The sequence below is a fragment of the Anarhichas minor genome, unplaced genomic scaffold, assembly GCF_050575085.1.
Source record: "Anarhichas minor isolate MPS153535 unplaced genomic scaffold, ASM5057508v1 ptg000018l, whole genome shotgun sequence".
Lineage (NCBI taxonomy): Eukaryota > Metazoa > Chordata > Actinopteri > Perciformes > Anarhichadidae > Anarhichas > Anarhichas minor.
Genome location: NW_027466464.1, coordinates 11,544,517 through 11,571,058, shown reverse-complemented (window position 1 = coordinate 11,571,058; position 26,542 = coordinate 11,544,517). Strand labels below are relative to the sequence as shown.

Genomic DNA, 26,542 nt, shown 5'->3' with positions numbered 1-26,542 from the left:
GGTAAAAAAAAAAAATAATAAAAAAGTCCTCACACAACTCACCGAAAGTTAAAAGTTCCTAACTGAAAGCAGAAACGGCCGCAGGAGGACCCTCCATTAACTCTTTTAGCATTTAGCGAGTTAGCCAGACCTAGCATGCACCTGTGCACGATGCACGGACATCGTGGGTGTGTTTGATTTGTGTCACTTAGGTGCTTTTCGGAAGGTAAATTATATCAGTGGTTAATTAAGGTAGTTTGTAACCTTTTTTTTATGCCTAGGTACAACAAGCTGACCACACACCATAATGACATGGGACATAATTACATAGCCTATTTATCTCCGCCCGGCGGTACTGTAATTTTCCTTTTTCGCTAAAGCGTCCATGCATGACCCGCCCCCTCCTCTGTATATCTCTGATTGGCTAGTGCTCCTTGCCTTCGTTGGTTTGATTGGTTGGATTTAGCAACACATTTAGAAGCTCTGCCCTCGTGCGGCCGCAAACGCACCAGCAGCTTCTTCTTCATCTATTTCCTTCCTTTCTCACAATTTCCTTCGAGTTTTTCATTTCTTTTTTTACTCTGTAATACCACTTGGAATGTAGTGAAGACTGCAAAGTAAAATATTCTAAATGTGATTAAAAATGTAATAAAAAAATTAAAATTAAAACGTATAACTTCTTCGTGTTGATGATGACGTTTAACACTGAGGGTGAGAACAACATCCGGTATGGAGGACAGGCATACAGTGGCCTGAGATATGGTCCTATACTGCCCTCTGCTGGGGAACATGATGATTATACTACTGCAGACCCTAAGTGCTCAATAATAATAATACATAATCAAATTAATACATTCATCAAAATATATTAATGGAACAATAATTTGCGAAATTAATCAAACTTATTTTATTGTAATGAAATTAAATTTCATCATAAGTCTAAAATTATATAAATATTCAATAAAATCCTAAAGGATGACATAACATTTCATAATAATGGCTCGAGATTTATTAGCCTCTTCAGATATTCAACAAATTGTTGGATCACTTTTATATTTGACTGAATTTATTCACATGATTATATATTTCATAATGTCTTTTTTTTATTTCACTTTGGGTTTCTGTTACTATTGAAGTCAAAGACACACGCAGTGGAAAGAAAGCACAAACACCAGTAATGTTTAACATAATTTATATTTATTTTCTTTTGAACAAAATGTTAATAAATGTATTTTACGTCCAAAAAAGATCATGACTCGTGGGACGCACTTTTATAAATAATTTCATCCAAGTCTTTTGTAGAAAAAAAGAAAGTAAATTAGCAAACTAAAGCATCTCTAGTATGACAATATGACAACTTTATCATAATTTTTTTCTCTATATTTGAACCCTTTTTCTCAATTCAAGCTTCGTTATAATTTTTTTTTCTTTCTTTTTTTGTATATTTCTCTCAAGACCTCTTCATCTCGTCTTTTTAACATCCAACTTAGTCCTACTCATCAACTGACACCACTGCTTTAGACAACAGAAGAAAAAAAAAAATGCGGCAAAAATCTCAAAAAACAGACAAAAAAAACCAAGGAGGCGAACAGAAAACACAGTGAGATTCCAACAGTGGGAGGGGCAGGTCGGGGGGGAAAGATGGAAGGTCGGGGGGGAGTATTTACAACAGAAAGGACAAGGGGGTGTGGTGATGGTGGTGGGTGGGTGTTAGTTTGGGGTGGGGTTCATCTGCATAGATCCACAGGACTCAGATCGTGAACAGCTAGAGATTGGAGGGGACGAAGCGCAAAAAGTGTGGGCCGATTACATCTGCTGCTGTCTTCGAGGGAATGTAGTTCTCGTCGTCACAACACGTCACAGGAGAATACCGAGCAGAGAGGGTGTGGGGGGGAGGCAAGACGGGACGTCCCGTTCTGACGCGTGAATAGTGAAACTCAACGGTGGTCGCTTGACCCGAGGTGAGGTCAATAATAGGGGAGGGGGGGAGGGAAAAACTAGTACCACGCTTTCACAGCCAAGAAACAACTTGGAGGCAGAACTCTAAATCTGTCGTGAACTGATCATCGAGAGGCGGAGGACAAAAGAACGGCTGCGGTGAAAAGACTTTTTATTTTTGGTATATCACTCGTCGGCATCAGATCTTAACGTCGGGTTAATCTCTCGCTTCCCGTCCCGAGTTCTTTAAAAGTGTTCTTAATCCCTGCACGGCCCTGCCCTCGTGTCCGTGTGCACTTTAGCTGGCAAAAAGAAATAAATAGATAAAACAAACGGAACAAAACTGGATGGATCAGCCCTTTGAAAACTCCTCTCACTCCTCGCACGCCGACACTAACACAGCCCTTTGCTGTAGTCTGTGAGAGATAGCGGGGATCAGCTCGTCTAAGGGTATTTAAGAGTCAACGGACTGATTGATCGATTGGCTGGCTGCTCACCTCCTCTGCGATACAGAAAAGACGAGGCGACGGTACTGAAGTGGACTCTTTTTTTGTTTTCTCCCCGTCTATATTGCTCCATTGCCAGCATCTGCCTCACTGGGCGTAGAGGCACTCAAAGATCTGGGGCCTCGTTGATCAAAGCGAGCGCCGGACGGGTTCAATCCATCACACATCTCCTAGCTGTCCGAACCTAGAAAGAACCGTGGCCCCAGGCTCGTTGCCGATTGACCACCGACAACTGAAGAGACGATTGTTTTCCCTGCCGATACGAAGGAACTACGCTGTTACAGAAAACAAGCCCCCGAATCTGCTCCAGGCTCTATTTCCCAGACAGTCAGGAGTAGTGCGACATTGGATCGGGGCTCGTAATGACTTTTTCCAACTTTTCCCAAAGAATGTGTAATTTAGTCGTTAAACCCCAAACCCCCGTCCAATCACGTCTGTCGAATTTGGTTTGAGCTCCTCTCGTAACTGAGCCGAAGCTGAAACTAAAGATGCTCTAACTTCTGTTTTGAAAGTAGAAAGTTGCATTCCGCACGTTAAAAATGAACGTTCGCACGCTTGATAAATGAGGCCCCTGGTGTTTTGGCATCGTGCAACCGTCCTCTAGTGTCCCTGCAGTCTCCCGTACTCTGAAGGCTCTCTGCGCCGCCACCGTAGGCCTACGAGGTAAACTGAACACTCCAGAGACCAGAGGACGCCTGTCGCCTCCTTTTGGTCTCCGGCAAGTAAGAAGAATAGAAAGCGAGCCGGTCTCAGAGCACTTAAGGTCCTAAAACGTGTAGGCATGTACCGTCGTTAAGGTAGTGGGGGAAGGGGGGGAGAAAGGGTGTAGCGGGACAAAATACAATGCTGAACGTTAAGAATACAGAGGAACCACACACATTCCCGTTTGCAGAAAAACGAGACCCACGTGAATGATGGATGAGCTTGGGCCCCCCCGACGGGCCCCCCGAGCGGCATCGCACACACGCCGGATGCCGCCGAGGTGATGGAGAGCAGGAAGTGGAAAACAGTTGTAAAAAAACAACAACATTCAGGCACCTGAAAGAAATGCAGCAAAAATTGAAAAAAGGTAAGTGAGTGCGCGACACTTCATCGATGTCCGTTTGTTTTTCCTTCGACGTGCCGTCCATACACACGGGAAACACCGGGGGAAGGGAGGGGAAGGGAGGGAGGGAGGGACGATATGCTAGAAAACATTTGGGTGGGATAGAAACAATGAGCAGGTTTCAAGTGGCAAGAGGTCAGTCCTTTAGGGGGCGGTTCTCGAAACGCCTCGGTTCGGTTCGACGTCCAATCCCGGCACCTTTCGGCTCCAGTTAAAACCCTCCCACTCCCACCGTGGCTGATGGTTCGTTGGCGGGCGAGATCGTAGAGGCATCTCCAGCGTGTTTCTCGCCAGACGTGTCCCCCGGCAGCCCCGCAAGAAAAAAAAGAAACCCCGGCGTCGCTCCCCAGCGACGCACCGGATTCAAACCCCAAAAAGGTTCACTCCTCGTTAGAGGCGCTCTCCTCTGGCGAGAAAATGGCCGCCACGCCCACCAGCGTGGAGTTGTGGGAGGCCGAGATGATGATGACAGTGTGTAGGAGGACGAGGGCCAGCAGGCAGATCTTCAGTCGCCCGCTGCACAGCCTCGGGGTGGCGGCGGAGGTGACCGAGGCCCCCTCGGGCTGGCAGGAGGAGGCAGTCCTTTTTAGTGTCCCGCCTGAGGGGCTGTCCATTCTGGGGTCCCACCGGACGTCGCAGCACTCCGCCTTGCCATCTGATCGATGATCTGCCAGGATCCCTGAGAGAGAGAGAGAGAGAGAGAGAGAGAGAGAGGATGACTTTTTAAAACATGGGTGTCAATGTGATTTGGTTTTTTTGGGGGGGGGGTTTCCCTTCATCAGGTGACTGGGACGGAATCATAATAACAATAAGTCCATTTGTATATATTCTAATGTGAATAAAAACGAATATGATAGTAATCTAATACGGCTCCGTGTTCGGGAGAAACGTCAGGGTCAAATAGAAGTAGGGCATCTGGATGGAGCCTGAAAACCTGCTCCAGTTCGGTTAAAAACAGCACCGACAATCTGACGTGCACTGAATGGTTTTAAGCAGCGTGTTTGTCCTCGTCAGGTCTCAGTCCGTGGCTCTGTGACCCTCAGCTGAACTCCAGTTAAATGACTCGGGATGTTTCTTACTTATTTTAAACTTTTATCTTGGTTCGACAGCTTTATTATGAGCTCCTTTTAACATACTTTATCTGTATGCGAGGTTATATATATATATATATGTATATATACACACATCTCTTCATGTGTGCTCTTTCCTATTGTCTTGAGAAGTGTTTCAGTAGACAATAAAAGCAAAGTGTCAAATAAATAGAAAGCGAGTGAAGAGGACGGTTTTTGTTGTTCAATGGACTAAAAGACCAAAACTCTTTATTTATGGACATGAGAGGACCCTCGTTGTTCTTATTGGGAGCTGTGTGGAAATGATTAGGGTGGGGAGGGGGGTTGAATTAATATTTACTTAAAAAAAACAACAACAAAAAACCTGCAATCCCCTTCCCTCAATATCTCAATCTCGTTTTGAGATTGTAATCCAACATATACTTTGTTCATTTTCATCATTTTCAAAGTGGAATTTTATTCAAACATAAAATAATGCATAATCCAGCTCCTCTATTTCATAATAAAGAGATAGATAGAAGATAAATAAAAGGCTAAAGTTGAATTACAATATAAGATATATAAATCTGTTTTTTTACTTTTTGCTGAAGTGAAGGAAAGTGAACAAAACCACATTAACATTTAATCTCTAATATATATATTTTCATTATTCATCCTGCAAGGGGTGAGTTAAAGTTATCTACCGCTCTGCTGGAGAGGGTCCTTCCTGTCAGACTGCCCTCCGTCCAGCAAAATGAGAAAATGCACCACCCCTCCACCCCCTCCGCCCCCTCGTCTGACTACCCTTCCCCCACTAATAATGTCTCCACGGTCGCTTAACTCAAACCCCAGCATGGCTGTGCTGATGCTGCCGAGTCCTCGGGGATCACTACTGTACAAAACCGCAGCAAACGCCGGGAGACGCAGGCCAGATTCAATTCATCACTGCGTTGTTAAAGCGCCTGAGCTGGGCCGTGCTCAAACGCACCACTAGATGTCATCAGAAAGCCTTCAGAGACGCCTCTCGCCTGTTGTTGTTTTTTTTCCTGGAGGAAACACCACCAGCAGATACGGAGACACACATTTGATAACCGTTCCCTGACATGTTTTTCTTTCTCTGAGGCAGTTGGGGGGGGGGGTATTAACCTGTGCAGATGAAGCTGGGGCTGCCGCCGTGGATCAGGTCGTCGTTGTCGGGCAGGATGAACGGACAGCTCTGCTGGACCTCCAGGCAGTACTGGTGGCACGGTACCTTCCTCGGACAGGACAGCTGGGTGGTGGGGAAGTATTGAGCGCACAGCCAGGGCTTGTAGGCCGTCTGGGGAGGAAGAAGAAGAGAGGGTGACATGAACTTAGGCCTCCATCTGTTGAGTCGTACATCCAGACACATTCGGGCTGAAAAAAGTCTTTGCATGTATATTTAAACCATCTGATACAAACTTCCAAAATGGATACCCGGCACTTCATGCATTAATGAAAACTCAGGAGTTATGAGCCAAGGCAAGTCTGCAAAGCAGAGCCTTCTGGGACGTTGAATAAATCTTCCTGCAGAGCATTAGCTAACAGAAAGTAAAGCATGCCAAACCCAGAGTGATAATTAGCTTGTTTACGGGATATGGATTATGAGAGACGGCTGCAGCCGGTGGTAGATGTAGAACCTTTTTACATTAAAAGGCTAAAGGCACTTTAACACCAGAGCGGCTGAAACACGCTAGTTTCTCTCTTAATCAATTCATGTTGAAAGGTAATGTCTCCAAATGTCGTGTTTTGTGTGACTAACGGTTCAAAGCACAAATATATTCAGTTCACTGTCATATAAGACAAAGAAAAGCACCAAATCCTCACACATGGGTTGGCTGGAACTGGAGATTTCATTGCAGTTTTGCTTGTAAACTTACGTAAACTAATAATCGATTCTCAAAATCAGACAGTTCTACACCACACATCCACCGAGTGGTTTGTCGTAAAGCCTGGAAAAGGTTGGTGTACAGCGATGCAATTCTAAATCAAGCGAGCCCCGAATAACGTCATCAAACTCAAGTTTCTGTCCCTCCTCCGAGTTACACTCGCTGCAGTTCACCGGGAGGCGGAATTTAATACAAAATGCACAGACGTATGTGCATAGGGAGACAGATGGTGACATGTAATAGCCAAAGCCTCGGGCCTGGAAAAGCTTAGCAAGACAAAATGAACCGAGGGTTCACAGTCTGGTTTCGCTGTCATTTTTAGCTATCTTGTCATGTGCTTTTTACTAGGATTAACACCAGAGAAGGGGAATAACAGCAAAAGAAGCACAGCTAGTCCACAGTACAGAGACTGTGTTTGGATGTGTTAAGAATCCCCCCCTCCTGCTGCCGAAATCTCCACCAACCTGGTGGGGTGAAAGGTCGTCGAAACTCTGTCCGACAAACAGCCTTCACGTGACTCTTGTGGGTACATCCCAAGTCTCTTAATTGCATCCCCGTTTCCCTCACTTAGAAAAATCTGATCAGTCTGATCGGCTGCAGCGTCCAATCACATAACTGATGAACAATGAGGGGGCGTGTCAGCCGTAAAACACTTCCTGGAAGGCTGTCCTCGCTCATGGCTCCTCGGAGGTCTCTCCTCGCTCCTCGCTCCTAAATAAGAGCTTTGGGACGGCCGTCAACATAGCAGCGCAGAACAACTTCCGGTTCAAGCGAGCAAATGACAAATAAGAGACTTGGGATGTACCCTGTGTGACTTTTGCTACGGGGGCTCGTTTGCATGTAAATAAAGTTTGTACGAAGAGCTACAAGCTAATAAAAAGATTTTGGATCAGACAAAAAATACATTATGTGTCATTATTGTTATTAAAAGCTATGTACAGGAACATTGGGACATTTTACAGTTGAAAAAACAACTTTTAAATGAATTACGATGAATTCATGAATTACCATATCACAGCAAACACACAAATAGTACAACAATAACACACTCAAGTTGATGAAAAATGAGACTAAACTATTAAAAATGGAGCTGTTAGAACAAAGCCTGGACTATAATAAAGTCCTGAACTGTAAACAGCATTAAATGAAGTTCTGTGTGAAGCCGGCTCACCTGTATTATGAGTCTACAGCCACGCTAGCAGCTCTGTGAGGCTGCTAGCGTGCATGTTAGCACAGTGGTGCTAACATGCACACAGCATCAAAGCTAGCATGCTGCTTGTTTAACATGTTCACCATGTTAGCATGCTAACATACAGTAGAGGAAATGTGCTGCTATTAAGTGACGGAGAGCGTTAAGAGAGAGTCATTTGACTACCTGACACATTCACGAGGGATACAACAGCCTTTTCCAAGTCATGAAACCCAGACAAAATGAAGCATTAGTGGCAATCGGGTAGTTACCGAGTGGGAGAATAATGACCTTTGAGTATTAGATTTACACATACTAAAGCAATACCTTGCAAGGCCCATTATCCTGTTTGAAAGCAAGTGTCTTTAGAAATGAAATATTCTCGACTAAGTAGGCAACAATCAAAGTTTTGAATGTCGTTTATTATTATTACTAAATGTTTAACACACATGAACTCAGCAAACCTGCTTCATCCAGTTTGATCAGATTTGATTGAAAGTGATCAAATTCACGCACCTGTAGTCCGGGCGGTAACCTCCAGTACTGCCGGGTAAATGCAGAAGTGCCTTAAACCTGCATTCTCTCTAGTGTCCACCAGGGGGCGACTCCTCTGGTTGTATAGAAGTCTATGAGAAAATGACTCTACTTCTCTCTTGATTTATTACCTCAGTAAACATTGTAAACATGAGTTCATGGTCTCAGACTCTAGTTTCAAGTCTTCTTTGATACAGCATGATGTTCATTTAGTAGATTATGGTCCATTTAGAGTCAAACAGACCATAAAGCAGGGGATGCTTTAGGGCGGGGCTTACTGTGATTGACAGGTCCCTACTACTCACTCCTCCGCATTCCAAGTATGGTAAATTCTGATCATTGGTTGCAAAAAAAACAACAACGTGGCAACGGCCGTAATCCAAGATGGCGACGGCCGAACTCAAAGCCTTAAAAACGGCAGTCCACAAACCAACGGGTGGCATCAAGATGACTACGTCCACCTCTTATATACAGTCTATGATGTAGTCTGATTGGTGCACCGAAATATCTTTCCTTTCCAGCAAAGAAAATGGCTCAGTAAATGGGTCCGGTTACTGTCATTGTGGATGTTTGGTAAAATTACATCCAGAACCTCCACCAGACTCTGAAAAAAGGTTACTGTGCCCCTCCTCCAACATCCCTCGCATATTCGAATGCTGAGAAATCACATGGGGGTCTGATTTGTGTACCACCATACAAAGATAACAAACACTGCACGGGCAATTATAATAATTATAACAATCTGATTACGGTGATGGTGATGAGAATGATAATGATGAGCACGGTGTGGACCCGAATGCTTTGCAAAATCAAAAACGTTCCAGACACGTATGACTTACAGGAATAAGCTGTACTGTGGGGGTTCAACCCTGTTTTCCAGGAAATACACTCATCCTTCAAAAAAGAAAAAAGGTCAACACTCTGGTTTTAGAGCCTTGACGGGAGATCCGTCTCCATCTAAACCTTGTGGTCCAGGTTTAAAAACGTTTTTCTCTCGATGTTCTGTCTTTATAAACACGGTCGACTACACTTCTTTGTATGTTAGAGGGTCACGTGGATAAGTCACCTGGTCTTGCCGTAGTGGGAATCTACAGAGGAACAAGACAAAAATGGCCCAGATCTCTGATTAAGTTTATGTTTTCTTCTGGTATTCTGTGGAGGTTTTTTGGGGGGGGTGCTCAATCCATGACCGGGCGTTTTCAGTGCGGCGACTTCCCGTCTGCGCAAACGGGTGTTGTTTAATTCACGATGATTTAGCATAAATTCTTCCCAGCTGTGAGATAATCCGTCTAAGGATGCTGCGGCTATCAAAAGAGAACCAAAACAATACGAGCGCAGCCAGACGGGAAATCTGGGTCCTCCCGAAGATGTATGCTGGCAGTTGCCAAGGTAACGGCTTTTTCTGCTTTTCATTAGAGCTCAATGGGTACTGCCCCGCTCTCTGTTGGCTTTCTGTTTTTGTGCACATGTTTCAACGCACAACCAGGTATCTCTGTGTGTGTGTGTGTGTCTGCGTGTGCTCAGCGTGAAAAGGGAAGCGTATGAGAGTAAATTGAGTTAGTCAGGAAGCAGGCCTGGAGTCTGATTTGATCAGTCTAATGTGTGATCAGTGTGAATGGGAACCTGGCACTCAAAAAGCCTCTGTCGCCATGCAGCTTAGTCTGCATCAAACAATGTACTGAAGGCCGGAGACGCCGACAGGAAAGACACCGAGCTGGCGAAACCATTTCCACCGTTTCAGCCCCACAGCCTGGCCGTGTGTACACACGGCGCTTCACCCCGCTTTAAGTGTCACATTAGCCAGCACCAGCACTCATCAAATCAAAGGTGAAATCAAGGCGATCCTGATGTTTTGGACGTTTACAGTAACGCAGAGATGTAAAATGCGCCAGTGAGGCACTTTCTGCCAGTGCTTGCATGCAAATCTTTTTAAAGCCTATAAATAACATTCAAAAAAAATTAAGATTCAAACGCTGACGCTTTGGCAGATAAGTGTCAGCAGCGCTGGCATCTGAATTTCACCACAGTGATTATTACTATTATATAAGAAGCAGACTGTAGGACAAGTCGTGGACTGCTTTCTATTTTCTTTATGCACGCAGTGCGCTCACCAGCCAGAACATACTGTTCAGAAGATAAATGACTGTGACTATGCAGTATATATTACTTTTTCTGTTTATTGTTTATTAACTTCAACCAAGAAACCTCAGACTTTCCTCCAGAGTCCACCGTAAACTAGAAGAAAATGCATCAGGTGGTCTAGAATACAATTAATGTCAAACAAAAACTCAAATTCTCTTTGTGTAAGGAAATAAACTACAGTATAGTACGGCAGCTAATGGATAAGAAGGGATGAAAACATTTGTGGACATATTTTAGTTTTAAGTTTCAAGTACAAAGTGAAAGCTAATTGACCAAGCTTGAGTGGAAGCCGCTAGTACTTCCCCTCAGAAAGTGGAAGCTAGTTAGCCTAGCATAAGTGGACACTGCTACCACTACAACTTGAAAGTGGAAGCTAGTTAGCCTAGCATAAGTGGACACTGCTACTACTACTACAACTTGGAAGTGGAAGCTAGTTAGCCTAGCATAAGTGGACACTGCTACTACTACAACTTGAAAGTGGAAGCTAGTTAGCCTAGCATAAGTGGACACTGCTACTACTACAACTTGGAAGAGGAAGCTAGTTAGCCTTGCTTGATAATAGAAGCACTGATTCACTCACAGTATTTTTTTATTCATGTTATCTAAACACCTGAGTCACTGGCAGCTCCCACACACGCAGTGTTGTGTTTATTACACATTATAGAAGCTATAATGTTATAGCTGGTGTTAGCTGTCTCTCTTCCATGGTTCCAGTCGAAGTAATGGCAAACGACCAGACTGTCAAAACACGTAGCAATGAACAGACCAGTAAACTCAGCACTTCGTACATTACTCCATCATTTTTATCAAAACATGGAGTGTACAAGTAGCAACTCCGAATTTAAGTGGCCTTTTTATTTTCTTCTTTTTTTTCAGTCAGATATCAGAAATTTGGGTTTTCCTGAATGCAGCATAGTCTGCTAAAAACATCATATTGCACGAATCAAATTAACCAGTGCTGTACCAGCATCGTGAGTCAGAACCAAAGCTTCATGCCCCCCAAGGAGAACTCTAATATGGGGGCACCATCACTGCCAAAAAATTTAAAAGTCCTCTTTTTGGTAAATACAAATCAAACCAAATTAACTACACAAGGTCAAAACAAAACACCAATGATACTGCTGATTTCTTAGCAACCAGTTCCATTTAAAATGCGCCGAGTTTGTGTTCCTGTCTGGCACATAAAATAATTGGCAGGTAAAAAAAAAAAATGTGCATCTGATACCTGCGAGATGGGAGTGGGGAGGGGGAGTTCTGCCTGTGTGCTGTCATGTAGCATCAATCAATCTGAGAGCGGAAAAACATGCCCAAAGCGAATGCTGGCACTGCCGTGTCTCCGTGGGGAGTGTGTGTGTGTGTGTGTCGGGGTGGGTGGGGGTGACACACTATTTCATAATGTACTGATGCTGCATGGGGCGCTCAATGTGATACAAATTAGCAACCAGCAGAGAGAGAAATGTCACGTCCATGATGTGACGAGATGACCCTTATAATACTACAAAGCATTTCCCCTCTGCTCGGGGAACCCACAGCTCGGCTCAGATGGTTAACAGCCCCCCCCCCCCGCCCCCCCTCCACCCCTAACAGCAGGTCAGCTTTGGTCATTCCGCCAACGTCCAGCATTTCGTCCCAGGCCGACAGCTCCTGTTAAATCTGACGAGCAAAGCAGCTCTTTGGAGAAGCCCCCCGCCAGTCACACGCCTGTCATCCGACACAGAGAGGGGCTGTGGGGGAGCTCGCCCCGCAGACAGGAGGACCGTCGCGGGTTTGCTCAAATTTGCGAAATTACCACCGCCGCGAGGAAAACGTCAAGCTGAAATGACTCCCAAAAAAAAGCTGCAGCTGCAACATAAAAATCATAGAAGAAGCACTTTTCAAAACGACCAGGACTTTTCTCATATCCATGTGTTGTCATCTGTCACAAGATAACTTTTATCGCCTTGTTGTGATTCGACAAAAAAACTGCTTCCAACTGTAGTTTCTTTATCTGTAACAAATGCCAACGGCGATTACTGGGGGGACATTTGTATCGGGGGAAACGTAAAAAAGCTGCTTCACACTTGAGTGCTCACCAAGAAGACACAGATGCAACATTCGATTACCCCCGGGAGGTATACTTAAGATGCAAGATTCATCTGCATCATGAGAGGGAATGCTAATTGCCGTTAAAAAGGTAGATCTTTAATTGCTTTGAAGCGCAGGGGCTAGCTGTTTCCAGTGTTTATGCTAAGCTAAGCCAACCACCTGCCGGGCACTAGCTTCATGCTAAGTGTACAGACATGAGAGTGGCATCGATCTTCTCGTCTCATTCTTGTCATCAAAGGGAATAGCGGTATTAGAATAGTATTTCCATAAAATGTCAAATCTCTTTTTGTCATGTCACTCTGGGTTTTGTCACGTTTTAGTTTGAAAGTGCTCTCCTGTCTCGTCTCGTTTTACTTCCTGCCTTTGTTGACCGGTTTCACCTGTTGCTGGTCACCTGTCCCTCGTTATCTCCCTCCTGTCCTTGTGTATTTAGCCTGCTGTCGGAATGTAAAGAGAATTTCAACAAATACAACAAAAAAGGTTTTCAAAAATAAATCCCCTACCCTAGCTTTAAGCCGTAATGATGTCTAATGACGTAGCACCAAAATAAAAGCACATGTTCAGCCAGTAGTGGTCCATCCCTGAGCTGTACTCCCCGAAATCAAGCCGCGCGCTGACCGTCCTCGTGCTGGTTTACACTCCCGGGTGTGTCGGAACTTTAACTCGAGTATCAACACTCTCTTTCTTCTCAGCAGGACGGTGTGTCTCACACACACACACACAAACACACACACTAGGCTATAAAGTGGAATGACAGAGACGGGCTATAAAAAGCATATGAGTCAGCTGCAGAGTGAGATCCCAGTTATGAGCTGAATGACACAGATCATTGCCACTCGCACAAATCGCGGGCGCGGGAGGACAGGAAGGACACTACCTGGGCTGTGTTTTTCCTTCTTATAGCGCCATTATTGTCCTGAGTGTGCAAAAAAAGAATGAATTCCTGATAAATTGGATGGGGTCACCTGGTCGATTTTACGAGAGATTTTCAAAAGGAGTATTTTCATATGCCACACACACACACACACAACATAAAAAGGAACTGACAAGGTGTTGTTGACAGGACTTTGATGCGCTCACACTGACGCAACCCCGGGATAATCCGGCAGGACGGGGATGTATACGCGTGTCTTTCCTCCTGCATTGATGTCCGTACTTATTACATCCCATCCCCCGGTGATGTAACGAATCCAGCTGCTGTGTGTGTGTGTGCATTTCTAGGGAAAATGACACTCCGAGGCAGAGCGCTTTTTTTCATCGAATTAGATGGTTTTGCAATCTCGGTGCAACACTTGTTTGTACGTCCACCGTGTCATCTTCCAGCAACAAGTGCTACTCTGGGAGAAGCGGGGTCAAAGAGGGTCAAAGAGGGTTCTGAGGACGGAGGACTACAAATCCAACAGAGCCTAAAAGTGGTTTCTCTTGTGAATGACAATCTGGGGAGCAATGGCATGAAGGTTTGAGAAACTGGAAGCGATAGTTCCCGACACCTCTGACCAGATAAAACTCACAATTGGTCGCAAAATAAGCAGCGGAGGAACAACCTTAAAGACATTAAAAACGTATTATGTTGTAAGTCATTGCCATCATGTGATGGTAGATTATGACACGAACCAAGATGTGTTCAAATGTAATCTTGTAAAATGTAGTTGTTGCCAATAAACGTGAATGAATCCTGTTGTTTGAAGGAGTTTTCACAGCAAAATAAAACGCATATTGGAAAGGAAATGAGCTTTTTAAACGTCCTGCCAGTAGCTCTAAGCAGCTTTTAATACATCATCAAAACTATGAATGCCAATTGCCTATTCGTTATTTTTTATTAAAGCAAGTATTAAAATAAAACACAATCCTGTATGTCATTTGAACTGTGTTTTTTTCATTCGGAACTGGCCAGTTCACTCCAAAATACATTTGCCCAGTGAGCAAACCGGAAATGTTTCTATTCGTTTCTTTTATCATCTCTACACCTTCCATTTGTGCAAACGGCTATAAATACATGTTCACAAAGCGAACGGAAACGCGTCACGAGAAGCCATGTCAGTTTCTCAGAAGCAAGCGCGTCAGTAACAGTAAACAGAGGCCTTGATTGGTGATCCATAAAAGGTATCGACAGGCCTCCGGAGCTTGTGCTGCTGTTACACTTGAGGTTCCAGCTCCTTCGGTTGCTTGCGGCTGCTCGGCTGGGACATCCCCAAAACAACGTGAGCATTTCAATTCAATGTCGTAGATACTGCGACTTTAAAATGACGTTCAGATATTTAAACATTCTATGTCATCTCTTTTTGGGTGATACAGCTTTAGCGATTGAGCGTCAGCACCTGATCCGCACACAACACCAAGCAGCACATTCTTAGCTCGCGACCCGTCAATCGTATTGACAGGCCCCCCCCGGAGGCTTCCAGAAACCCTGGACCCTTTAACTGGAAATGCCCCCGTGGAGCAACGCGGCATTGTGGGACGTCGGTCGGAGCGCGGATCCGCCAGTCAGCCTCTCGTTCCCCCCCCCTGAGCCGTGTTTTGCAGATCAGTACTGAGAAAAAACGTGGTCATGAATGTGTATGGCAGGATTTGCTTTCAGCCCCGGTCGAGCACGCGGCAATGAATCCGTTAAGATTACAAAACAGGTGGGGTCTAACGACTGGCTCTCCGCTGATGTCAAGATCCTCTCTGCTGCCGGGAGCAAAGCTTATCGGGACAGATAGCAGGTTGCTTCCTAGGTTTGGTTTGGTGGGGGGGTTCCCTTGGCACGGCTCCAGCTCTGCAACCTCTTTCAAAGGTTTTGAAGAGTTCATTCTCAGCTGGATCAGAGCTCTGGGAGGCTGCTGACTGCAGGAGGCTCGAGCCGGGACATATCGACTGAATTTTAAAAAAAGACTGTTGCTGGACTTTCGTAGGAAAACGCATTGAAAATTAGGAGAAACTTTCCAAGACATCATACGAACCGTCGTATAAGTATACGTTGTAACTACCCTGGCTGTGAAATAAAGTCAGTGGAGTAAAAATATCAATATTTCCTCCTATAAAGCCGTATGAAATGGAAATACTCAGGTAAAGTACAACAAGGTTGTACAGTGCTTGAGTTGCAAAATTGCACCACACAACATGGAGATGCCCACTCTCATCTTGACACATACGCATGACATCACTCGCGATCGCCGCTCCGAGGTAAATACTGTGCAAGACGATCATTATCGGCCGAGTGTTGGCCGATAATGACAGGTCTGGGGTGTGGGGGGGGGAGCAATCAGCATATAGATTTATTGGCCTGGAGGGTAGAGAAAATGTGAAAGATCATCGTGTGAGTGATGGAGGGCAGATAACTGTGGTCAAGGCGGCGGTCCTTATGCAACACTGTCAGTGTGAACATGAATCTGCCACAGCCGGAGAACGAGAGGGGGAGTGGGGGGGGGGGGTGTCATCGTCTTTAATTCAGGAAGAACGTAAAACTAAATAGTGTTTATTTGCCAAGAAGACAGCTGTGGCATAAAGCGAACTCTCTCAGACACCAGTCGGCTACATCACACTTCAGAAATGTTAATAAAAAGCTCTCCAGGAATGAATCATAAACGTACAAGGACAAATTGATAGTTAAACAGCCAAGAGGCCTCCCAGTCCGCCCACGAGCTCGCCCCCCCCTCCTCGCATCACGGCCTTGTGACTGCAGGAGAACCTTGCCAATATCTCCGGGACATTTTAGAGGCCGATTCTGAGAGGGTCCCCCTTTTTAACATCTCCCGTTATTCCGGAGCCGTCGTAGAGAGGGGGGAGATGTCAGAGGGGCCCCTCCACTCAGGTGGCCACTCGGCGGATGCTTGATTGATTGATACTGCAGTGATTATTTCCACTGATACATGCTGCTGTGGCATGAAAACCTCTTACTGCATCTGGTTTGAGCTGTGTTGATTCCACACGATGAGCAGTATTTAATACAGCGTATCATCACTTCTTTCCTTTAAAGAAGTTTAAATGAAGACTAAAAAGCTGAAGTGACGTTTTATTACCATTAGTATTTCTGTTAAATTACCTGTGAACCATACGATACAGCTGAAACATGGGGAATATCACTCTTTAAGTTGCAGAAACTGAAATTAAAACCAAAACAAACGGTTTTGTTTGTGATGTACTTCCTCTGCAGACTCGCCTTCTGCGCCACCAACTGTTCCTTCTGTGTTCAGTGTTCTCTTTGTTTACAGAGCTTTCCCTTAAGTTAAAAAACCACACTGTTTAGAGGAATGCGCCAACACAGAAGGAAAGTCGCTCCGAGTCTGATTGATTCCATCGCTGCAAAAAAACTTCCCATCATGAAATCGGTTCAACATGTTTTTGTGATTGGACTGGCCTTGAGGGAATTTCCTCAAATGTGGCACAAACGTCTTGGACTCGAGATTGACCCGATTAGAATTTGCCGGTCAAAGGTCGCTGTGACCTCACAACAACACGTTTTTGGCCATAACTCAAGAATTCATATGCTAATTATGACAATTCCACCAAAAAATGTCTTATAGGATAAAATGATGACATTTTGGAGAGACATGGAAGTAAACTGAAACTTGAGTTGTTGGTGGAGGAATACAACCACGAGTAGTTTATTATTGACTCAATCCCACATACACCATCCTGTTGTCACAAATACTCACCAGAGCACCAAATGTGGATCAACTATTTCCTCTTGTTTGAGTAACATTTGCTAAAAATGTAAGTGCTCAGCTCTTTTTGCAAACAACTGAGCTCTTTTTAAAAATGAGAAACACTTAGGTCTTCAGTAGGAACCAATGGGGTTGGGGCTGAGTGCCAGAGAGACATTAGTGAAGTCGTAAAGTATTGAAAGATGGACTTAACATTTGCTGACAACAGGGCTCTGATTGGACTGGCTGGCATTGTTCAAGTTAAATAACAAAGGTCACGTCACAGCGGTATTAAAAAACAAAATTGACCAATCGCTGACCTATAACCAACTGCTTTCACAGCGCTTTGAGGGAACGGGACAGCGCTATTGTAGCTAACTAGCAGTGTTGCACTCATAGAAATAGAAGGCAAATTCATACTTCCTTTCTTAAGGACAAGCGGCATGTAGGGACTACACACACACACACACACACTCACACACAGCAGAGAGTAGAGAGTAGTGTGTATCATATCAACTTAATGCATAAGACAGAAGCGTCCATCACGCATTGAGCAATTTAATGGAAGGAACTGCACAATAGGCAAACTGCCGCCCGGCGCTCTCATAAATAAAACGCATGTCCAGTGACTGACAATTCATTTAACGGGAGCATCATCCTCAATCACCCTAATGGGCCACACGGAGCTTAACGGAGATTCTAACCTTTTACCTAGTCCACTGTATACATGCAGACCGGGTTTGAATACGCTTTTACAAAAGGGGGGCACACGAAGAGAGAGAGAGAGAGAGAGAGAGAGAGAGAGAGGTGCCTTCCCGGGGAATAAGGGGAAGTCGGATAATCCCATTAGTGCCAAGTGGTGCGGGGATTTAGATGTGATCATCTGGAGTCGCCCCACAGGATATCTGAATTACATAGTCATCAGTTTTCCTATCTGACACCACCAGCTGTGGACAATGCCCCCCCCCCCCACCCCCCCGAACAAGGACACAAAACCTCCACCCTGCTCCTGAATGTTCTACATTATTTAAATACAGCACACGGATATGCATTCAGGCTTATATCTGTCCCTGTAAAAGAATAATCCATTCAAATACCGACGCAGACAGTATGACTGTTAGACTAATTGATGTCAGGCCCATAAATGTATGAAGGTATGAATCTGACCCTTAGGTGTTTCAGGTGTTTCATCCTGCGTGCAACATCTTCATTTTCTCACAATTACGAAGCCAAAGTAATGAATGTTTTTACTATAATTACATTTCGGTGGTGCTCAGGAGAACAGCAACTAAATGCGATTCATCTCCGGGGAAGATTTATATGTTTAAGAATGCAATTTGTGTGTGTGTGTGTGTGTTTTCTTCTGGGCGACATACACTTTTTAAAATTTGACACGATAAATGCAACAAAGGGAAAAGGGGCAAACTCCACAGATTTTTAGACACCAACATCATTTTACTTGAATCGATCATATGTAGCAGTTGTGTGCTTTGTGGCTTTGAAGGTAGCTTGTTAAAGTGAAATGTGGCATTATGGGAAATGTAGTTTCGAGCCACCGCTGCTTCAATTTTTTTGCCAGCTTTATGGAAGTATGGAAAATCTGCTGCCATTCCCTTTTTCTTTTGAGAAATACATTAAATATATAAATAAAATATATAAATATATAATTTAGAATAAAGAAAGTGACCCAAAAAGAAGCTGCTAAACTTGTTTACCATACAGGAAGTGCTTTTAGCTGAATGCTAACGTCAGCATGCTAGCAATGAAAACGCTGTTTAGCAGGTGCAATGTTTACCGTGGCCATCTGAGTGTGAAGTGTTAACATGCTAACATAATGAGCGCTCAACACAAAGTACAGCTGAGGCTGATGGGAATGCCATTCGTTCCATAAATGGAATCATTTCTTTACAAAGTGACAACGTGGCTTTAATTACAATCTCCACCTTTGATTGACAACATTACTGTAGGCCAGAGAAATGACTTCACATGGCAGCCATAATGGAAATGCCACAGAGGTTAAATGAGGCCTATTAATTGGGTAACCCACTTTAACCCCTGTATCCCCCATGGTGCGGTTCCCCTCCCTCCGCCAGCCCTGCTGTTATCTCACGTGATCTCACAGTTCAAATATGGAAGCGCTGCCGTGCACTGCAGCAGCTAGTCTCCCTCTCTCCCCCTCCCTCCCTCCCTCTCTCCTCCCAGGCTCATTGGCATGCCGCTCAGGGATCTGCCCATTCATAAAAAAGGGGCCGTCGTGGAGCGGGCCCAGCATCTCGAAGGGACAAAGCCCTCTCCAAGGTCAGCGTTCACACCCGCCCCGCGGGCGTAAATCACACATGTGAGCGCTTCCGTGTGCAACCTGGACGGGTGGCCGATGCAACAACCTGTCGTTCATTAATGCGCACGAGGCTGGAGCCAATATGAGTGACGAATAAAAGGCTAACAAAGGCAGCATTTACTTTAATAAAGGCACGAGTGGTCACAGGATATTCATGCAGATGAGATAAACCACATTCGTTACTGTAAGATTAATGACAGATTTGGGGATGAGAGAGTGTGTGTATCCATGTCTTGTTGTCAAGTACAGGGGGATGAGCGGGAGGGGGACAAATCAAAGCTACCCGCATGTGAGCCACCTCTACCCTGAGAGCGGTTATAGTCACTGCCGGTTGGATGTGTACACAAAACACTGGAATACAGCTACATACATGACTGATGGATCTGCATGGCAATATTGGTCCTAAAGCATCGGTCCTAAAGCATTGGTCCTAAAGCATCCCCTGCTTTCTGTTTGACTCTAAATGGACCATAATGTACTAAATGAACATCATGCTGTATTGAAGAAGACTTGAAACTAGAGATTGAGACCATAAACTCATGTTTACAATGTTTACTGAGGTAATAAATCAAGAGAGAAGTAGAGTCATTTTCTCATAGACTTCTATACAACCAGAGGAGTCGCCCCCTGGTGGTCAGTAGAGAAAATGCAGGTTTAAAGACACTTCCTGCCATTAACTTTACAGGTATTTAGCCAGAAACCAAATGAAGATTTTGACCAAGCGCAGGAGGAAAAATCGGGGGATCACCAAGGGATTGAACTTTTTGCACATTTTGGTGAGACTCCGTTAAAAGGACAGATTTATAATGTGGAGCTCAAGCCTTTTTTCAAACCCGAAGAGAGAAATGCATGACTTCATGAGGCTCCATCTGTGTTTAGATTATGTTTCAGTGCCTCCCCCCCCAACTGAGAACCGATATCCTTGTTGTTACACATCATTTACTGCTGAATGGCATAACTGTCCACTGTTATGATGTAGATGGGGAGGTAACAGATGAGGAGAGTGCAGCTCGGTCTACCTAAAGCGTACACACACACACACACACACACACACAGGTCCTCGGCATAATCAGACAGGTTCAGATAGTGACATGATGTCTTCACTGCCCTATGTCGTTCGGAGGAGCTGCCCGCTCTCAAATGAAGGACGAGAGATGGCGGAGGGGCTCGGCGCAAATCGATAGGGATCAACCTCTTGGTATTGCTGCCACCCGTCCCTCCGGCTCAAAAGGAGCTCAGATCAATGCAGATGTGGGCGGTGGACAAGGATCTGAAGAGAGGAGGACGCCGTGGACGCTGTCCTCCTTTCCACTCGCACACAACACCGGCTAAGATTAGACATTCAATTGGACCTGGAGCGTGTGTGTGTGTGTGTGTGTGTGTGTGTGTGGCTCATCAGTGATTGGTTTTGAAAGTATTTTACAACACAGCAGTAGCTGCAGACAGAGAATAAGCAGGGAGAGAGATCCATCTTTTTAGCTCACAAATGAGTGAAACTGCAAGGGAGGAATACGGCTGCAGACACCTGTGCAGCAGAGCATTCATTGCTGTCGTCAAACAGATCGCCGGCGTGTGAAAAAATGTTTCTACGAAACCAAGAGCCCTCAAACGCCTCGTTTCTGGTGGGGAAACCCTGACAAACCACGTGTTGTGCGTTCCATCCCCAGCAGGGCCGGATTAAACCTCTAAAGGGGCCCCTAAGGGGACCCCTAAGGGGACCCCCAGTCTCTCACTCTGTAAGCTTTGTATTAGTTGATTGTATTTAGTTTATGCCCAAGCTCAAGACAAACTGGATAAAATAAAGGCCTCCATACAAATACACACAGTATTAATTAAACAAATGTGAAATTAATCCAATTATCATAAACTGGGTATGGACGATATAGTTCATTTCATATCTCAACAACAATATCACAACACAGAAAGATTTCTGGTAATTCAATAAATAGTCTATATGAAATAACCGTATGGTTTTGTATACTCTAGTCATCATATTGAATTATCGCCCTGCTACAAACTACCACAACACTGTCCATGCCCACCTCACACCAGTGAGAGATGCAATGGATTAAAGAGAAAACAACCTGCAGATTAATCGATGAAGAAAGTAACAACAGAACACCGTGTTTGTAGGCCTTAAAGCAGGCTTCCGGGGTCGTTTTGCTCGTCCCACTTTCATAGTTATTATTATTGATTATTACAGATGTATCAGCACGTATATCACAGTCGTGTGTTTCACACAGTCAGACGATGGAGAATCCCATCGTGAGGAACAGCACACCGACCGCGTCCGGCCTTGTGATGTTTCACTTCGGGCTAGAGGAATCAAAGCGCCACCTGCGGACCGCGCAAACAAACAACGCAGCTCTCCGTGTCAGACATCATCCCTTGAGGTGTCAGAGACCTTCCTCCGGTTGATGTGTTTTCACACACCGGCTCAGTCCTGTCTTGACGAGAGCTCCACATTACCGCTTTCGAGTTGGCACCGCTCGCTCCTGCGCCGCTGCCGGCCGCGCGGGACCAAAACCTATAATCAAGAAGGCGATGGAGAAAAGGCGGTCAGAAGGAATTAGTCAGCGTGGCTAAATGACTGTTTTCTCTCCGAGTGTCAGGAGGTCAGCTCGCGGAGGAAAGGAAAGGCTCCCATCAATGGCTGATACTTGCCGGCACGGCACGTCTATTTCACAACGGCAGCCATCGCCTTTTCTTTTCCTGTGTGACACGATTGCATATTCTACAGCCGGCAACCGACCAACCTTGAAGTTAAACCCTGAAGTAGCTTCGGTCAGGCTTTACCGACTCAACATAAGTAAAGAAACTTGGTGTGATGAGTGTTTTGAGCTTCCAGCGACGATGATTCATGGGGAATATGAGAACTGGGGCTGTTATTTTATCTGCTGTTGATTCATCCGACCATTGTTTCATCTGTTAATCGTCCCAAAAAAAAGTCTTCTAACGCTTTGTTTTGTTGGCACAGAAAGTCCAAGATCCAACTACAACGAGTTTTCGACTAACTGCACCGAACAGAATGAATCATGTAGGCGACAGCGCGGCTTTAAACCCATCCCATATACAGCTGTACCTGCACAAGACACGTGAAAGCTCTACTTCGTGTATGCACAAAGTTTGTGTGTGTGTGTGTGTGTGTGTGTGTGTGTGTGTGTGTGTGTGTGTGTGTGTGTTTACATTGATAACAATGTGAAATTTGTATGAATGCTGTAATTATCGTATCCAACTGTATAAAAAAAAAGCTGTGTTGTCTTTGCCGGGATTAAAACATCCAACAGAGAATATAAAATAAAGTGAATCATTGTTTGATGAATACAACACACACACACACACACACACACAGTCTTCTATGCTCTTCCTCCTCTAAATTTAAGCTAGCCTTGCAGTCTAGGCCCAGTGGCTCCGTCTGCGTTGCACTGGTTTTGTATAAGCGGGCAGATGGCCTCATCAGAATCGCGTTTTGACGCCTATATATGCGCGTGTCTCTGCCACCGGTTGGGTGAATGGAGGCCATCTGGGATTGGCCAGGGCTTCTGTGAATGGAGCCCGAGGGGGGGTGGGGGGAGGAGAAGAGCCATTCAGCACCACGGACAGCTCCGGAGCTCTCTCCGCGGTGCTGAAGGCAGCCTCTCGTGGCCCTCCGCGTCTCCCGGACACCCTGTTACAATCAACTCTGACCCCCGCTTTGCTTTTTGTGGTGAGCTGGGTAAACAGTGCACGGTGATCAAACAGCCCCCCCCCCCCCGCTCTTCCCGGGCTCCGACACGAGGCCCCTATGCGCGCGGGCCTTGTAATGAGCAAACACATGTCCAGCTGAAGAAAGCCTTCCGCCACATTAGGCAGGGAAACCACCTCTTGACTTTAATGAAATGCTCTCGATATGGAGTGGGGGCGGCCATGATGAACACCTGGCGGACTGCGACAACACACACACACACACACACACACACACACACACACACACACACACACACACACAGGCTCCCCCAGAGTTGTTTGCATAGGCTTCCTTCCTGCTCATTAAACCGTCATAAAAAAAAGGCTCGTGCAACAGTGCGGGTCTAACAACCCCATCCGGGTTATCGATGGCTAATCGGTGGGGGGGGGTGTGAGCCGCGAGAGGCACCGGGCGGTCATCGATGTCGAACACCGGAGCGGGGGACCGAGAACGGGGGAGACGGAGCAATGGTTCCGGATGCTGTAAGAAAAACACAAGCAGGGCCTCCATCTGCACATTAGCATGGGGCCTAAACACAATGAGGAGATGAATGAACATGAGGGCCGGAGCCGGGAGTCTCCTTGAATCTGTCATCCGTCTCCATGGCGACAGGAGGAGGAGGAGGACCAAAACTGGCATCTATCCGGGCCCAAATCAACAGATGGCCACCACCACCACATCCACCCCCAACCCCCCCTTCCCTTTTCTGCAGCCTACCTTGCACTGCTCCATGCACGTCCTCACCGAATATGCCCCCGGCTCGTATTTCTGAGTCAGGAGCTCAAAGTCCTCGTATTTCTCCTGGGCGTGCTGGTCGTAGCGCTGGTACGCCTGAACGCACAGGCTGCATCTGCCCATGTCGCCGTCGCCGAGCACGTCGAGGCTGCAGTTCAAATTGTCCGGACTCGTCGACCCGTAGAACAAATCCAGCAGGGAGTAGGAGTTACAAAAGGAAAGGTACAAATCGCTCATATTTACAGCCGGCGTCCCCTCTTTGTCGGAAAGGCCCCCGCACAAATGGTCGGCGTCTGCGAAAGTGAAGCAGTTCTTAGACAAACTATCCCGGTGGCAAGTTTCAAGACGCCACACATGTTTGGTAGAGTTTCCTATAAAAATAGCATCTGGGGTTCCTCTGAGGCTGCTGTGTGCTGAGTGGGTCTGGGGTGAGAGGTGGGAGGACGCGAACTTGACCCGGGTCCGGGCCAGCTTGGCCTCGGCGCAGAACCACAGGTGATCAGAGAGGAGGATGGTGAGGAACAAGAGGGATGCCAAGGACAGTCGCCATCTCTGCGCCCTCTCGGAGTCGGTGAATGGCTTTTGGTTGTCGCGGGGGGGCTCTAGCCAGATTTGGAAGCCGTCGTCATCTTCTTGCTGCCAACACGTCCCAGCACCCCTGGTCATATTTTGGGAACTGGCCGACTCCACCGTGGGGGCTCCTCTGCCGCAACAGTCATTGACGTGGGGGTCCGCTTCGCGTTTTCTTCCCCTCGGAATGTCAGGCGGTGGGTTGTCCCGGCTTGCCTTTGCGTTCAGCGGTAATTCCCATTAAAACGAGCGTGGGCCGGATGGGAAATTAGACTCTGGCGACCACGGGCCGCATCCTCCATGGCTGACCGGTGAAGCCGCTGTCCTCCCGCCCGCCCCGAGCTCCGCGCCGCGCCGCTCCGCTCCTCTGCGTAGCCCCGACTCCGTTTTTAGAAACACTCACCGACGCGTTTTTTACGTTTTCCCCGGCCTCGGTCGTGCAGGGACAAGGGCGCTATCCTCTTCCAACATGGCGAAGCTGTCTGCCTTTGTGTCGGCGGATGGGCCTGCAGCCTGGTACGGACCTCTTTTCTTTTTCAAGCCCTCGCCGTCTTCATCTCGCTGCCGTTGTCAAGTTGCCGCCATGTTCGCCAGGAGACGGTGTGTGTTTTTGCAGGAAGCTGAGTTAAGTCAGCATTTCCGGTCGCAGCATTCAAAATAAAGGTCGTGTTTATTTTCGTGCCTGAGAAACTTGTTTCATGTGTCCCGTTATATAGACCAACGTGTCCCAACATCTGTTCACCCTGATCACAAAACAGTTTTTATTTGTGACCCATTAAACATAATTCTACGTAACTGAATAACAAACATGTTTTTATTTCTTATCTCTCTTACCCTCTTCAGATCGTGAGACCCTGACCCCCAGTGTAGGATCACCTGGTCTTGGCTCTTCCAGGATCCAGCTTCCTCATTTTATTAAATGTGTTTGAGTTGTTTATTGTCATTTTACAGATTTGTAGACAAAACAACGTATAGCCTTCTAGTGCGTTTACAAATGTATACTGTTCAGCACAATAAAGCATTGGAAATAATAATGTATACGGAATTTTGAATCACCACAAAATTATATTTTGTTTCGGATACATATATTTTATTTTGATGGTGAAATCGCCCAACATCCGGTGTTGTGCTGCCTAATCTTCCTACCTTGACAAACTTCTCAATCGCTGACGTTATGCGCGCGCATCGCAGTCGCCGCATCCCTCGGCACTGAAGTGCGTCAAGTCAGAGAGAGCCCGCTGAAATGACACCAGGAATGTTGTGATTGTGACTTCAAAATTAAAGCCTATGATGTCAGATGATACTATCTCAACTATTTAAGTGTGTGGAACAAAAGATACAGGACAAAAAAGCAACCGCTATAAGTGAAAGCATCAGCTGTACTGACGACACAGAACAATAAAACGTGCTGCTAGGGATAGTTTGTGATAACTGTGATTTTATTTTGAAATTGTCCACTAACAGCCTTATTATGGCCTGTATTGTAGTTGTCTTGACACTGTACCAGTCAGACAGGTTGGTACTCACCTGGTTTCAGCTCCAGGCAAGATGCTCCCATCAAAAGAAAGGAGCCTGTTTTCTCCTTAAAGGACAATACCGATGCATTTAGCTTGTTTTATCTCACTTAAAATTCAAGTGTACTTTATTATTCATACAAAAGTACAGGCTGCCTTTGTGTTTTAGAGATCAGTGATCAGTGCATCGATCTGTGGAAGTGCTAAAACCATTTGCTAAAACAAAAGTACGGCCCTTTAAATTAAATCGGTGTTCTCAACTCAAAGGCTGTTTTTGCAGCTTTTCTCATAAAATTATGAATAATCTGGTGTTTATCAGCCGCTTTACAGGGAAGGCAGAGCAATTGTTTTCACAGAGGAACTATTTTATTAGCTTGGATCCAAAACCTGGGGGTCGGGGCCCCCAAACAAGGGGCCACAAGATAAACCTGAGGGGAAATAAACCAGACGAAACGACACAAAATCCTGGTTATTTATTCAGACTTTCCTCCAGATGATGCTAGATATGAAGCTAGAGCCAGGAGACGCTTAGCTTAGCTTAGCATGAGCTAAAGACTGGAAGCAGGGGGAAACCGTTGGCTCGGCTCTGGCTGAAGGTA

General features: G+C 45.7%; 1 protein-coding gene across 1 annotated transcript; it reads right to left on the bottom strand.

The window, feature by feature from the left end:
* Positions 1-1,154: 1,154 nt before the first annotated feature.
* nalf1a (NALCN channel auxiliary factor 1a) lies at positions 1,155-25,035 on the bottom strand. The gene is made up of 3 exons (XM_076094808.1): positions 23,842-25,035; positions 5,724-5,895; positions 1,155-4,207 (listed from the first exon to the last, which is right to left on the bottom strand). The coding sequence occupies exons 1-3, from the start codon at positions 24,523-24,525 to the stop codon at positions 3,909-3,911; spliced, it is 1,155 nt and encodes a 384-aa protein (XP_075950923.1). The 5' UTR covers positions 24,526-25,035; the 3' UTR covers positions 1,155-3,908.
* Positions 25,036-26,542: the final 1,507 nt, after the last annotated feature.